A 12,640-nucleotide genomic window follows, 5' to 3' on the forward strand; every position below is an offset into this window, starting at 1 on the left:
GCTTTGTTTGCGCCGTCAGTTTATTTCACAAAATTAGATGTATTGGTTCACCCATCCTAATGTTTTCTAAATATACTTACCAATTCATGTTTTTATTGATGCAGAACTAACCCCATGGGGAACTTAATTTCACCTTTGTAACCAGTTTGATTGGCCATAAAAACCTTTGCTTGAAACCATTTTATTGTAAACCGCAGCATCCAAGTTCTAGTGTTTGGATTTTTCTTAGTCTGTTATTTCGCTGAATATTTTTGGTGTGAAAAAAGGACATACGAAGAGTGCCACAAAGATTGGATACATTTTTTTTCACATACCCTTGTGATGATTGTGTTACACTGGGTTCACGTTTTAATACCCAAATTGTGATTTCTTAGCAATTTTCAAAAGGTTTCACACACCCAAAACACCAAATTAACAGACATCAATGAGGGTGGAATCTTGAAGTCCCAATTTTCTTAACTTGCGTCGGTTGCCTTCACATGGGAAATATTGTGTACCTTTTGGCAATGGTATTCCTAAATATCCAGGTATTGCTATTAGGTGACATTTGATCTCTAACACAGTACTTCCTAATCAAATTCTGTGAAGGGCTGGCTATTTTTTTCTTTAGTCTAACTGCATTCCTCTAACACTTTGTACGTGTCGTGGTTAAAGGTTCACGTCGGTTGGCTATGAGGAATATTCACATAACTTAAAATTCCCTGATAATGACCCGGTCTTATAAAATAGTTTTCCAACATCTAGATTACGGTTTTGAAGGACAAATAGTGATCTTGAGAGTGGTCTACGGACTCACACGTATATAGCGAACCTATTCAGGACCATGTGAGTGATGCCCATGTGAGAAAATAAGTTAGTGAAGAGGTCCTGTAGACCTTTTTTACAAAACGTGACACATTAGTCAGTGGACATCCTTAGACAGTGGTGCCCTTTGTCAGTAATTATGAGGATTGGTTGAGTAGTTGGATTGCCCCACGCCTTGGACATTCTTTATAAACCCGCTAGACATGAAGGTCGAGTAACATAATTTACCTACTTGACCTAGGAGAAATGCACTTAACCTGTTGCAACGGGTGACACGCTTTTTACCAGTACTTTCTCGTTGAGACGGGTGACACGCTTTTTACCAGTACTTTCTATAAAGTGGTGCATTTAACCATAAGTCCACTTCATGTTTGGAACACTGCTGCCACCCAGATACCAGCCACGCACGGTGAAGCTTTATGTTTCAATCATCCCAGAATTTCATTGTACTCGCCAGCAAGGTCGAGTACCCTGCAAATGGTACTCAACCTTCAAAAAAATTACTCAACTATGTTAGTGGTTGGGTAGATTGTGTGAGGCCTGGCCCCATTTTGTTTCACCTCAAAGCAAGTTCAATTCCTGGATTGTTAGGCTTGGAGCAATTGGTCTGTGTGTGCTCAATATGAATGTCAGAAATGCTTTCTATAATCCTTTCCATGACTATGTAATTGGGCTATTCGTTAGTCTAGTAAGGTTTCTCTAGAAAACAGAGGGTTGGATGAGGACACCCTTGTATGGATTTGAGTGTGTTTCTCTTGTTAAATTAATAACGTGAAATAGGGTTCCAGGGCATTGAATGAGTGCCAGATTGGGATTTGAAAGGTGTTTTAAAGTAATTCATGGTGGTGGTGAGGTCTTTGTGTTGCCTATGGGTGATGAATTGTATTATGCAGTAGTTCTTGATCTCAATGGATTTCTGTATATTGAATGGGGCATAGGAATTGGCTGTTTTGGCAAATTGTTCAATTGAGCCGATGAACCTTTTTATGTTATTTGCTTGTTTCATTTTGTTCAGATAAATATCAGCTGGCTCTCATAATCCTGCCTTTGTGGGAAATGTGAGCTGCATTAGGCTAATGTGATCTACACGAGATTAGGAGGTGTCTGCTAGCTTGTGGTTCTTCCTCTCTTGTTATTTTTCTTTTAAGATGGCTCAAGTTGGTACATTATGTGTATGGGTGTGATTAGTTATCCTTTGTGTTTATTCTGTTGAAATTGATTGCATAATAGTTGTAACTATCTATAGGAAACCATTGTGGGTTGACTGTAGTTTTTAAGGGAGTTAGTCTAGAGTGTGTCCTTTTCTGTGTGTGTCTTGACATGTTGTACGCAACGTTTAACAAAGTAAGGAGTCTTGCTGGAGCAACTGGAAGCCAGTTGTAGTCCCCAAAGTAGGTAGTGGCCATGCAGGAGAGGAAGATGATGGTAGCCGATCCAAAATCACTGTTGAATTCTTTGTTGTAGATAGGAGCCTATTTGACACTTAAAGCAATCTGCACAGTTTAGCATAACCATGAAGGAATTAATCAGCCCAGTAATTAATTGTATACTCCCAATTAAATTTAAAATTTGCCTAATTCTTTTCTTGGATCTCATTTTCTATAATAGGACTGATGGACGTCGATGGTCTTTGGCCTCACTTCCTTCCTCTGGCTATGGAACGAATACACCCAGCTCCACGATTTCTGTAAGTGTTTCATTTTAAGAATATGCTTCAGATGCATTATTTACAGTCTTGAGTTTGTGCATAAAAACAATAGATTTATTTGTCATGTTTTCCCCTCCCCTACCCCCAAGTACCTCTATGAAGACCAAAACCCAATTCTACAGGACATTCAGACCTGAACATTTAAAGAAATTAATTTGTTTATTTTATTTGAATTTTTCTTATATTGCGCCAATCTAAAACGTATGCAGCGGAGCACAGAACAATGCAGCCAAATATACAGAAAGAAGTGGGAAAGAAAAGCCGAATCTTTAGAAATTAAGTTGGGAGCAATACAATTTCAAGTTCATTGCAAAATTCAAGACGGGAAGGAGCCAGACAGAGATCCAATGGCAGGGAATTCCAGGGAAGGCAACAGAAAATGGTATTTCTTTACTTTGGGAATCGTAAAACGAAAAAGTGTCTTTCCTTGTGCATCTCTGGAACCCCCGGATATCATCAGACATTGAGCCAGGCTGGGCAGTTGTTTAAGCACAACAGCCTTGTAAGCCTCAGATGCAAACTTGAAATGAATACAGTGTAGCCTGGTCAAAGATGGGGAGATGTGGTCAAATTTCCTCTTATCTGAAGCCAGATCAGAGTCTAGTTCTGATTTATGAGACCTAATAACATTTTTGGGGACGTCGGAGAGAATGGCATTTCCTTCATCTAAATGTGAAAGCACCTATGCTTAAAGAACTGATTGGAACTGGCCAGCGAGGATATAACATTTGATTTTTTTTAGAGAAGTGCAAACGGAACATTTGCTGCATTGGCTTTCTTTTATTAGCACCCGGCAGGGGAGGGTGTGGTGGCCTCCCAGCTAATCAGAATGCTCAGAACAGGGCCTTTAGCACATGGTAAATACCCTGCTCAGAGCCTCTTTGGAAGCGGGAAGGGCACCATCTTCCCCACCAGGATTCAGGCACATGCGCTCCCCTTTCCCTCCTTTTTTCCAACCCCAATTTCCACATCCCCACCCCTGCCCCACTTACCTGGCACTCCCTTGTCCCTCGCCAGCAACACTTGACTAGTTAGTCCATGGTGGTCATTTTGGTTTGTAATTTTTGTATTCAAGTTGAGAAACTGCAAACACGTTGTTTCTGAACCTTGAAAAAAAACTATTAGCCTTCCGGTATAACATGCTAATAGCACTTAACCCCTATGGGCGGGGGCATTATCAGGTCTGGTAATGCGTCCAGGCGAATGTTAAGGCCCTCACTTTGCTGTGGCTGTAATTCTGCCCTTGGGCATGCTCCTGCCTGTATGGTTTTATTGCTAAGTTAATATGGCATTTCAAAAACAATTTTGTACCAAGCTGAAAGCCTAAAGATCTAGTTAAGGGTGTTCGACAGGGAGTAATACCCTCATTCACTAAGGGGCCATCCACGTTTTGATGTCTGCTTTCTGATTCTGTGAAGCAAACAGAAATTTAGTTTTACTGCCAATAAATTTGAGGTTGGCCAGTGTCATCAGCTTTTCAATATGAGAGAGACATTTGTTTAGCTTGCAAATATCATTAGTTGAGGACACATGAAGATACAGCTGTGTGTGAGTCATTGATATATTTCTGAATAGAAATGTTAAGATTGCAGACAATCGAATAAAAATCTGACAAGCCTCAATAAAAGCACAAAAATGCAAAAGAATGATGAAGCAGAAAGGTTTAGAGGGCTAGGTAACCAAAGACACTAATCAGTGGATCAAGAAATCCAAATATGGATCTTCAGGCAGTCATGGTGCAGGTATTCAGTCAAAATGCACTGCATAACAATAGGCAGTGTAATACTGAGTTATGTATCTAAGTTTCTGGATAAAGTGCAGTTAGCCAATGAAGATTTACGGATTACCCAAAGACAAAACTCTAAGCCCTAATACAATGATTCTACTAATGCTTCAATTTTTTTTATCTGAATCACAAGGCACATGCACCTTGTACTGTGTTTCCCTTTTCAGTGTGAATATTTGTAAACAGGGTTCCCCAAACTACTTTTAATTGCGGTCTGGATGGAATTTAATTGCTTTTGGGACACTTGTCCTAAATACTCTGCGATCCTTCTACTTGCTTTTTAGTTTGTCTTTTAAAGGCCCGGGATAGGTAGGAACATCAGCCGACTTCAAGCATCACCTCCAGCTCTTTCTTTGTCTGTCCACCGTCGTCCAAAATTCCTCTTAGTTAATCTGGTTGTGCCTTGGGAAAGTCCTCTGCATTACGTTCCATCTTGAAAAAGCTCTCTTATGGTGATATATCCATATATTAAGGTGTGTCAGAGACACGTAGGAACCCCTCAAAATTCTATTGTTAATAACCTTTGACTCGAGTAACAGATTTGGCGGATATTTCGAAAGTGTTTAAAGGTCTGCGCGCCCCACTCGCAGACTGCAAAGATCCATAAAGATTTGTTAAAAATCAAAAGGTTATTAAGCGTCAAAATAATGATTTCTTCTCCAAAAGTGCAGCCTACTTCCCATTCATTTTCCCATAGACAAAAAAGACCTGCAAAAACGTGCAGCCCAAACTGCTGGACGATTTGGACCAGGTCCAAAACAACTTGGGCACAAAGCGTTGACTCGCACACCATGCATGGTTTGGGGTTATTCCGTGGTGTGGTTATTTTAAAATTTGACGGAGAAGATGGGTGCCCCCTTTCCCAAAAATAATAGTTACATCACCCATGGTGCATTGCAGAATCATGGTTTTAAGAAATGAAATGACCGCCACCTTGTTTTTCTTTGGATGCAAGAGATATTCGAGGCTATAGCCGAGGTTATGGGAAAATAAAACACAGTCAAAAGCTATTTACAAGTCAATAAACATACAAATGCCACCAGGGTAAAGGTGGGGGGATGGCTAGAAAGCAATGAGTGCAATCTGGGAGTTGGAGGGGGTCCAGGGACCGAGTTTGTAACACAAAGCTTTCTGTAGCCTCGGCTATAGCCGCAAATAGCCGACATCTGAAAGCTAACTGCGTCACAGAAGCAGCATGTGCTCTAGGGTGAAAGGGAGAGGGCAGGGGAGGTGAGGAGGCCGTCTGGGGAGTGTGGCGAGCTTGCACAGATGAGGGGGGCACTTTGTGATGGCCTGTGGGGGGCAGGGAAGCATTTATTTTTTTCGGCTGTTTTGCCGATATTAGCGGCTACATCCAAGGTTACAGAGGACTACAGATAACAGTGGGTATGTGTAGTTCGGTACCCACAGTTCTATTTAAAAATAAAAAAAAAATTAAAGATATTTTTATAATTATAGTGACGCCAGGGGTGAAAAATAAATAACTGCCCATGGCCAGTGAACCAATTGCCATCCAGGTCTCCCTTTCATGCAGTAACCAGAACAGACTCTGCTTAGCTTCAAAGTGAGGATGGGGTTAGCCTCCTCAGGCCATCTTGCCTGATAAATGAGCCAAATTTACAAGACCACTTGGAAGAATGGGACGGCCCTTTTCTTGCTTTGAAGCTAAGCAGGGTCTGACCCGTTTTGAAGTTAAGAAGGGTCAGTCCCGGTTACTGCATGGTTGGCTGACCGAATGGGCCTCTGAATGATTTACTTTTTTTAAACCGTGCTACTGTCAGTCTTGAAGGTTTTGCATTCAGACAATTTTTTGTCTTTTTCTGAATTGTATTCTTGTATTTGTAGTCTCCCAGTCAATAATAAAAAATTAAGAAAATAGGTATTTTTACAGCAACAGTGGGTTATCCATCCCTGCAGTTACTGGGACGAACCCTGCTTAGCCTTGAAGTGAGGAAGGGGTCAGTCCACTAAGGCCATGTTGCCTAATAAAAGGGGCCCCTCTTTGAAAAACACTTGGAAAAACATGGTCTAAGGGGGCTGGATCCTTCCTCACTGTGAAACTAAGCAGGGTCGGTCCCGGTTACTCCATGAATGGCAGACAGTCCACGGTCCCGAATGCCGTGTGTTTTCTTAGTTTTAAATATCTCATAACTCACAGCATCCACATTTTTATAAAAATATCACATTTATGCTGAATGCTGCTATTGGAGAACCCTGGCCTTAAGGAGTTCAAGACGCAGCACTTAAATATGCTACAATGAAGTTATTATTTGGTATTTCACCTGTTTCATACCTAGCCCTCTATCATTGAATAAATTGAATTATAGGCTAAGTATGAAATGTATGCCCCATGAAGCACAACGCCATTGTGTCCTAGTGGTTAAATGCTGAGCCTCGAACTCTGGTAGACCAGGGTTCATGGCTGTATGTTTTTTTTATTTAACTAATTTAAGTAAAAGAAAAGCAACACAAGTGGGAGGTGGCGAGGTTTGTTGCAGTGCAGTCCTGTGATCTTTTTTAGCATGATGGCATTTAGATGTGGCTGCAATGTTGAAGGATGCAGGCATTCTATAGGCTCGTTTCGCACACGCAGGTAACCCCGCCACCCCAGTGGTTGCTGTGAATATCCGCACATGTATCCTTAGTAGATGCAGCTACAACAAATTGTTTTGTAAAAAAAATATAAATATATCTACATATATATGGGCATTAGTCTGCTAAATATTTTAAAATAGATTGCCAATTAATGTAAGATTTGAATAACTATTCTTGAACAGAACATATACATGTAAATACTTTAACAAGTTAATTACATATGCAAACTCATTGTTTGTGTTTATTTGGGGGGTATGTGGTTGTCCAGTTGCTTTTTACTTTCTAGACATAATAGTGTTTTGATTAGCTAAATTGTCTATATTATTAATGTTAATTATGTATGCAATAACAAAACCCTTGAAACTGAAGGAAACATCTTTAGTGCACATGGGTGAAGGTTGTCATCACTCTCCATAATGGAAGGCCATGACTAGTACCCATTCATGTGTTAACATATATTTGGCCATGCACACACTGACCATGGCTGAAGGCCATGCTTAAGGCCAGTTATTTTTGTAATGTAACTAGTGTTGTCACCAGTGATGGCATCCGTGATGTGATTTGTAATGTCATCAGTGTTCTCATACAACATGTAATTAGCAATGTCATCAGTGATGTGATCTGTGATGTTATCATTGTTGTCATAAGCTGCGCAACAGGGGGCGCGAAGTTAAGGTGGCTTTAGCTGAATTTCAGGGCTTTTGTTGCATTACATTCTCAGTTTAGCGTCCCTGCAACTAATGTTTTTTTCCTTGAATTTCAAGAGTTTTGTTACAATGTATTGCTCACCTTAACATCCCTGCAACTAAAGCTTTTTCCTTGAGATATATATATATATATACTACATACTACAAAAAATACTTTAAGGGGATGTTATGGTTAAGTTGTCATACCAAAAAACCTGTGCACTTCACTACAAAACACTTTTCAACCTCCCCATTATGCTTCAAGGTAAAACCGAAAACCCCTGAAATTCGCCAGTTATGGTAGAGTAAGCTGTCATACCTGTCATCACCACTATGCACTGCTAAGACTAACACCCAGAAAATGAAAGATGGCATCTCAAATGTCATTGCTGACATCACTGACGACATCACGTTTAGGCCCTTTGTTTACGTTCACTACCATTTACATATATGTACATTCAGTAAAAAAAACTTAAAGGGATGTTGCACATCACAGTGAAATCAAAAAACACTGCACATTCTCTAATTATGGTAAGCTAAGCAACCATAACTCACACCACCTACGTGCATTGCTAACACTAACACCCACGACATCAAAGATGACATCACAAATGTTGCTTACTCTACCATAACTGGCGAATTTCAGGGATTTTTCAGTTTTACCTTGAAGCATAATGGGGAGGTTGAAAAGTTTTTTGTAGTGAAGTGCACAGGTTTTTGGTAGGGCAACTTAACCATAACGTCCCCTTAACAAAGTTTTTTTTGTAGTGAATTTTACAGGTTTTTGGAAGGGGGACTTAATGGTAAGATTGTGATAATGAAGTTGGTGTGCTGAATATACACTGTTGTCATGTGATTTTGGGAGAAATGTAGTATAATGCACATACTTGATGTACATGTATCATAGAACATACAGAACTCCCTTCCTATTGATATTAGAAAGGGACGGACTGAGCGCCTGTTTGCGGACGGGGCAGACAAGGTCAACAGTACCCAAACAGGCAGGGAATATCTGAAAATGTACTATTTTCTTGCACAAAAAATGTTGAACTTAGAAAAAGGACTGGAGGACATTATAAGTATAAATAAATAAATAAGGAAACCGTGTGAAATGGAAAAGAGGCATTTAGTAGCCATGTAGAATGAAATGGAGGGTACCATTTTTTAAAAAAAAAGACAAAAAAAAGGATGCCTCCATCGTAATTACTTCACAGAAACTCTGCAGCCTGGACCGACAGTGGACAGACGCAGTAGGACAAAGGGAAGTCGCATCAAAAAAGTTAGTGAAGGTCATTTTTTTGTATGTGTGTATTTCTTTTGGTATGTGGTGCAGAAATAATAATGCCTTTCTGTTGTTTTGACACAGAAATGACGAGTACTTTGGAGTTGTTGGAACACTACTTTCCGCATGGGGAAAAGTCAGAAGAGAGCGATAGCAATGGTACACAGCACTCTTCGTATGCAAAGTAATGGGCAGTATTTTATGGGCATTTAATAGATATATATTTATTTTGTACAGACCAGGAAAGAAAAGAAGAAAGGCCAAAAAACGAGACAGAAGAAGACCGGATGAAAAGTATTGAGTGGAAAATGGACAAGTTGAATGAGAATTTTAAACGTTTAAGGTAGTTTGTGGAGGACTGTGTGAGAGGGAAAATACGTTACCACTGTCCCACCTGTACCTGCCCCCCTTCTCCATTCCATAATGAACCATCCCCAAACCTTCAAGAAGAAAATGGACGTTCGACAAAACATCCATCCCTTCTTCCCCTCACAAATCTCCCCCTCATAACCAGCCCCTGTTGAATCCTAATTCCCCTATATTTGTGTTGGGATCTGCTTCCCCTGGTATTTCTTTGGAATGAAAGGTGTGTGTGTGTTTGGAATGTTTTTCTTATAGTAGTTGTAGTTAAAGATGTTGAGAAATACATTTTTTTAAAAAAAAGACTTACAATTTTCACGAACAGCGTGCCTGTTCGACCTATCCGTAAGGAATGGAATGTGTTTGTTGTGAAGGCAGTACACCTACCCTTAGTAATGTCAAGTGCGATGGAGTTGATGTTTGACGGCACCATCTGAGCAAGTTGTGCGAACATAAACAGAAAGGGGTGTCCTAAGGACGTTATACCTTGCCGTACCGCTGACAAGCGAGATAAAACATGGTCGTAGAACACACCAGGTGTCCGGGATGGAAGTGAATGAGCAAAATGGGAGTGTGTTAATGACAGTATACCTGCCCGTATGCTCTGCAGGCAAGATGGTGGCGTCCGTAGGACAGGCGCGGTGGCCGGCAAGTTCGTAGTCAAACAAAATGGTGGTGTCCTAAGGACAATGGACCTGTCCGTACAGTGAGCATATCATGTACGCACATGCGCAGTGCAACCATAAGTACAGCGAAGATCGCGTCTGACCTTAACTGTCCGTCTCACTTGTGTCGCACTTTGAATTAGTTTGAGAACCCGAACACTGTCCTTAGGACACTTGCGCGCATGGGCAAGTCTGTTAGTCTGCATTTGCTGTCCAGCGGACACCCATTTCTGGCATGGATGTGTTCAGGATGTCATCATGTGACGGCACCCACACTGAGCATGAGGACTAATTTGCGCAGTTTGTGTGCTTCCGCAACAGTACAAAAAGAATTTATGCACACAAGACAAATTATTGTACAGTCTTAAAATATCATTTCACATATCCGAGACAATAGCTTACCTGTGGACATATTGTGTAAAATCTTTGGAACTCTTTTCAATGATGAAGGTCACGAGGTGCACCCCTCCACACCTATAAGTGACTACACCCCCGAGCGCATATTTATTGTCCTTGTAGCTATAGCAGATTGATGTGTACTGCCTTTACTGCTGTAGTGACCAAAAGGAAAGAAATCGGTATGGCATCCATGGCTGCTGTTGCTTCATTAACCTCTGCACCACCCTAAAACCTGCCACCACCACCACCACCACCTCCCCAAGGGCCTGCAGAGAGATATACAGGTGAGGGTGTAGAGATCGAGGATGTAGAGATCGAGGAAGAAGAGGGGGAAGAGAATGAGGTGGAGGAACTCTGCACTACAAGCACTCGCCGGGAGTCGTTGGTGTGGCGGTTGTTTTCCGTTTATGGGAACGTACCAAAAGCACTTGCAAACCTGGTGAGCTGTAACCAGTGCCAGGTGGTGCTGAGTCGTGGGAGACCTGGTGCGTACAGCTTTGGTACGACAACCACGAAGCGACACCTCACTTCGTTCCACATTCAAAAGGTGGTGCCATGTGAAGAGCGTAGTCGATGGAGTTCCTCCATAGCATTCTTGGTGTCCAATCCTCTCACCACCTCCAGCTGCCTCACAAGCCATTCGCAATGCTGTTGACCCTTACCTTTCAAAGGTGACAATAGTGTGTATGTGTGGTTGGTGTCTCTTCCTTACCCTCCTTTGTCCTCCTCTCCTAGTGTGCCATGTGGCCAAAAGCAGGAAAGTGGAAAACAACAAAAATAAAAAATGGCTCTTTTCAGAGCCGCCTTTCTCAGTTTAACAATAGAACTATCAAGTGACCGATGTAGGCCTCCACGCATTCGTGAAAAAGGTCGCTGACAGTCGTACGACACACAAAAAAGGAGGGTGCAAGCGTAGCAAACCCAATGAAGTGGACGCTAAGAGTAAGTGGTGGCTCTGAAAAGAGCCTTTCAGTGGTGTGTTGTGTGGGTCAAAATCTGTGGATTGGAGAAAACGGATTGTCACATAGGTTATTGTGAATGCAAAAGAGGTCACAATGCATTTTGTACATTCCGAAGAAAAATCTGATTGCCAGCATATGTGAGATGGACTCCATCTCTGCGGAAAATGAAAGAGCTGCGAAACGAAATGTTTTCATTGTGGAATGAGGACATGCCAACATCTCTTAGAAAGGCACAAACGGCCTTATTCACATTGCGTCTCGCTTTCTCCATTTGTGGACCAAATGCAGAAGAACGCAGCCATATTTGTCTTTGGGCAATACGGGAAAAAAGTATTTGACAATTTTGAAACATCCGTGACCTTCGCAAGTCCTTCCTTCATTGCAAATTGCAAAGAAATTCCAGAGATATGGCCTAAACTGTTGCCTCCGCAATGAATGATAAGTATATCTGGAGGATGCTCTGTCAGTAAAGTTACACATAGTGGTACCAAGTCCAGCCACCTCATTCCACGCACGCATGCCAGTGCACTTCCACATGAGGAAATCCGAGATCTGCAGATAGACGGCAGCTTTCTGCATGCACCTTCCACCAATGTATCCATGAGTCTCCCAAAATCCCAAAAATCTGTTTTCGAGTACGCAGAGCCATGGCTGTGTGGTCTCCTGTCAGGGAGAAGACGGTTTTACTCCGCTCATTCTCATTTACATGCGTCTCCACCCCAGAATCCCCGTTGGTGATATGCGCAGCCTGCAAACTACCGCCATATCCGCGGACATGTATGGGATCAGAGCGTGACAGCGGTACATTAAAGTATTATTCCCCTTTTTCCCCTTTAACGCTGGCTCTGAAAAGAGACGTTTTTTTTTTGTTTTTGGGCAGATGCCTTACAGACATCTGTTAATTTGTTTATTTTTTTGTGCTTACTGTACTCCGACAACCATTACAGAACCTTCTCTAAAGCAAGCCTTACATTCCAAAAGAACATGGCATTTCCCAAAGAAGATGGCGCGACACCATCTGCCTCAAAATAATCTGCATTACTTGGAACAATGTTAACGTGGCTGCAGAAAAACATACCAGCTCGTAACATGAAAGCACGCATGCCGTGATTGATGGTACACCTCCCAATACTTTGATCTGGACAGAAAACAGAATTGGTGTCCCATTTTACTCTAGAGAGTAAACCAGAATAAATTACATTCATTGTTGGGATGATGTTCATGAGTGCTTCAACCAACTGTCCCAAATCTGCCAACAAAGTACGTGAATTCACTTAGCCCAAATGGCAAGCACCGTAGTGCAAAATTACCACATGAGGAGTGGTCATCGTACGCATGTCTCTGCAAACTTGCAGAATTGCTGCAGCATTGGCATCAGTGTCAGCGCTCCACA

The 12,640-nt window shown here is 41.6% G+C and overlaps 1 protein-coding gene across 5 annotated transcripts in view; it reads left to right on the top strand.

Annotated features, from left to right (window-relative positions):
* The window catches only part of MAST4 (microtubule associated serine/threonine kinase family member 4), a 2,307,007-nt gene that overhangs the window by 1,988,340 nt on the left and 306,027 nt on the right, over positions 1-12,640 (top strand). For all 5 annotated transcript variants that reach the window (XM_069627380.1, XM_069627381.1, XM_069627384.1 and 2 more), the window contains one exon: positions 2,413-2,491. In XM_069627380.1, the coding sequence (XP_069483481.1) occupies positions 2,413-2,491 (79 nt within the window). The remainder of the gene's footprint in view (positions 1-2,412; positions 2,492-12,640) is intronic.

This window comes from Ambystoma mexicanum, chromosome 6p, assembly GCF_040938575.1.
Source record: "Ambystoma mexicanum isolate Mex_15411 chromosome 6p, UKY_AmexF1_1, whole genome shotgun sequence".
Lineage (NCBI taxonomy): Eukaryota > Metazoa > Chordata > Amphibia > Caudata > Ambystomatidae > Ambystoma > Ambystoma mexicanum.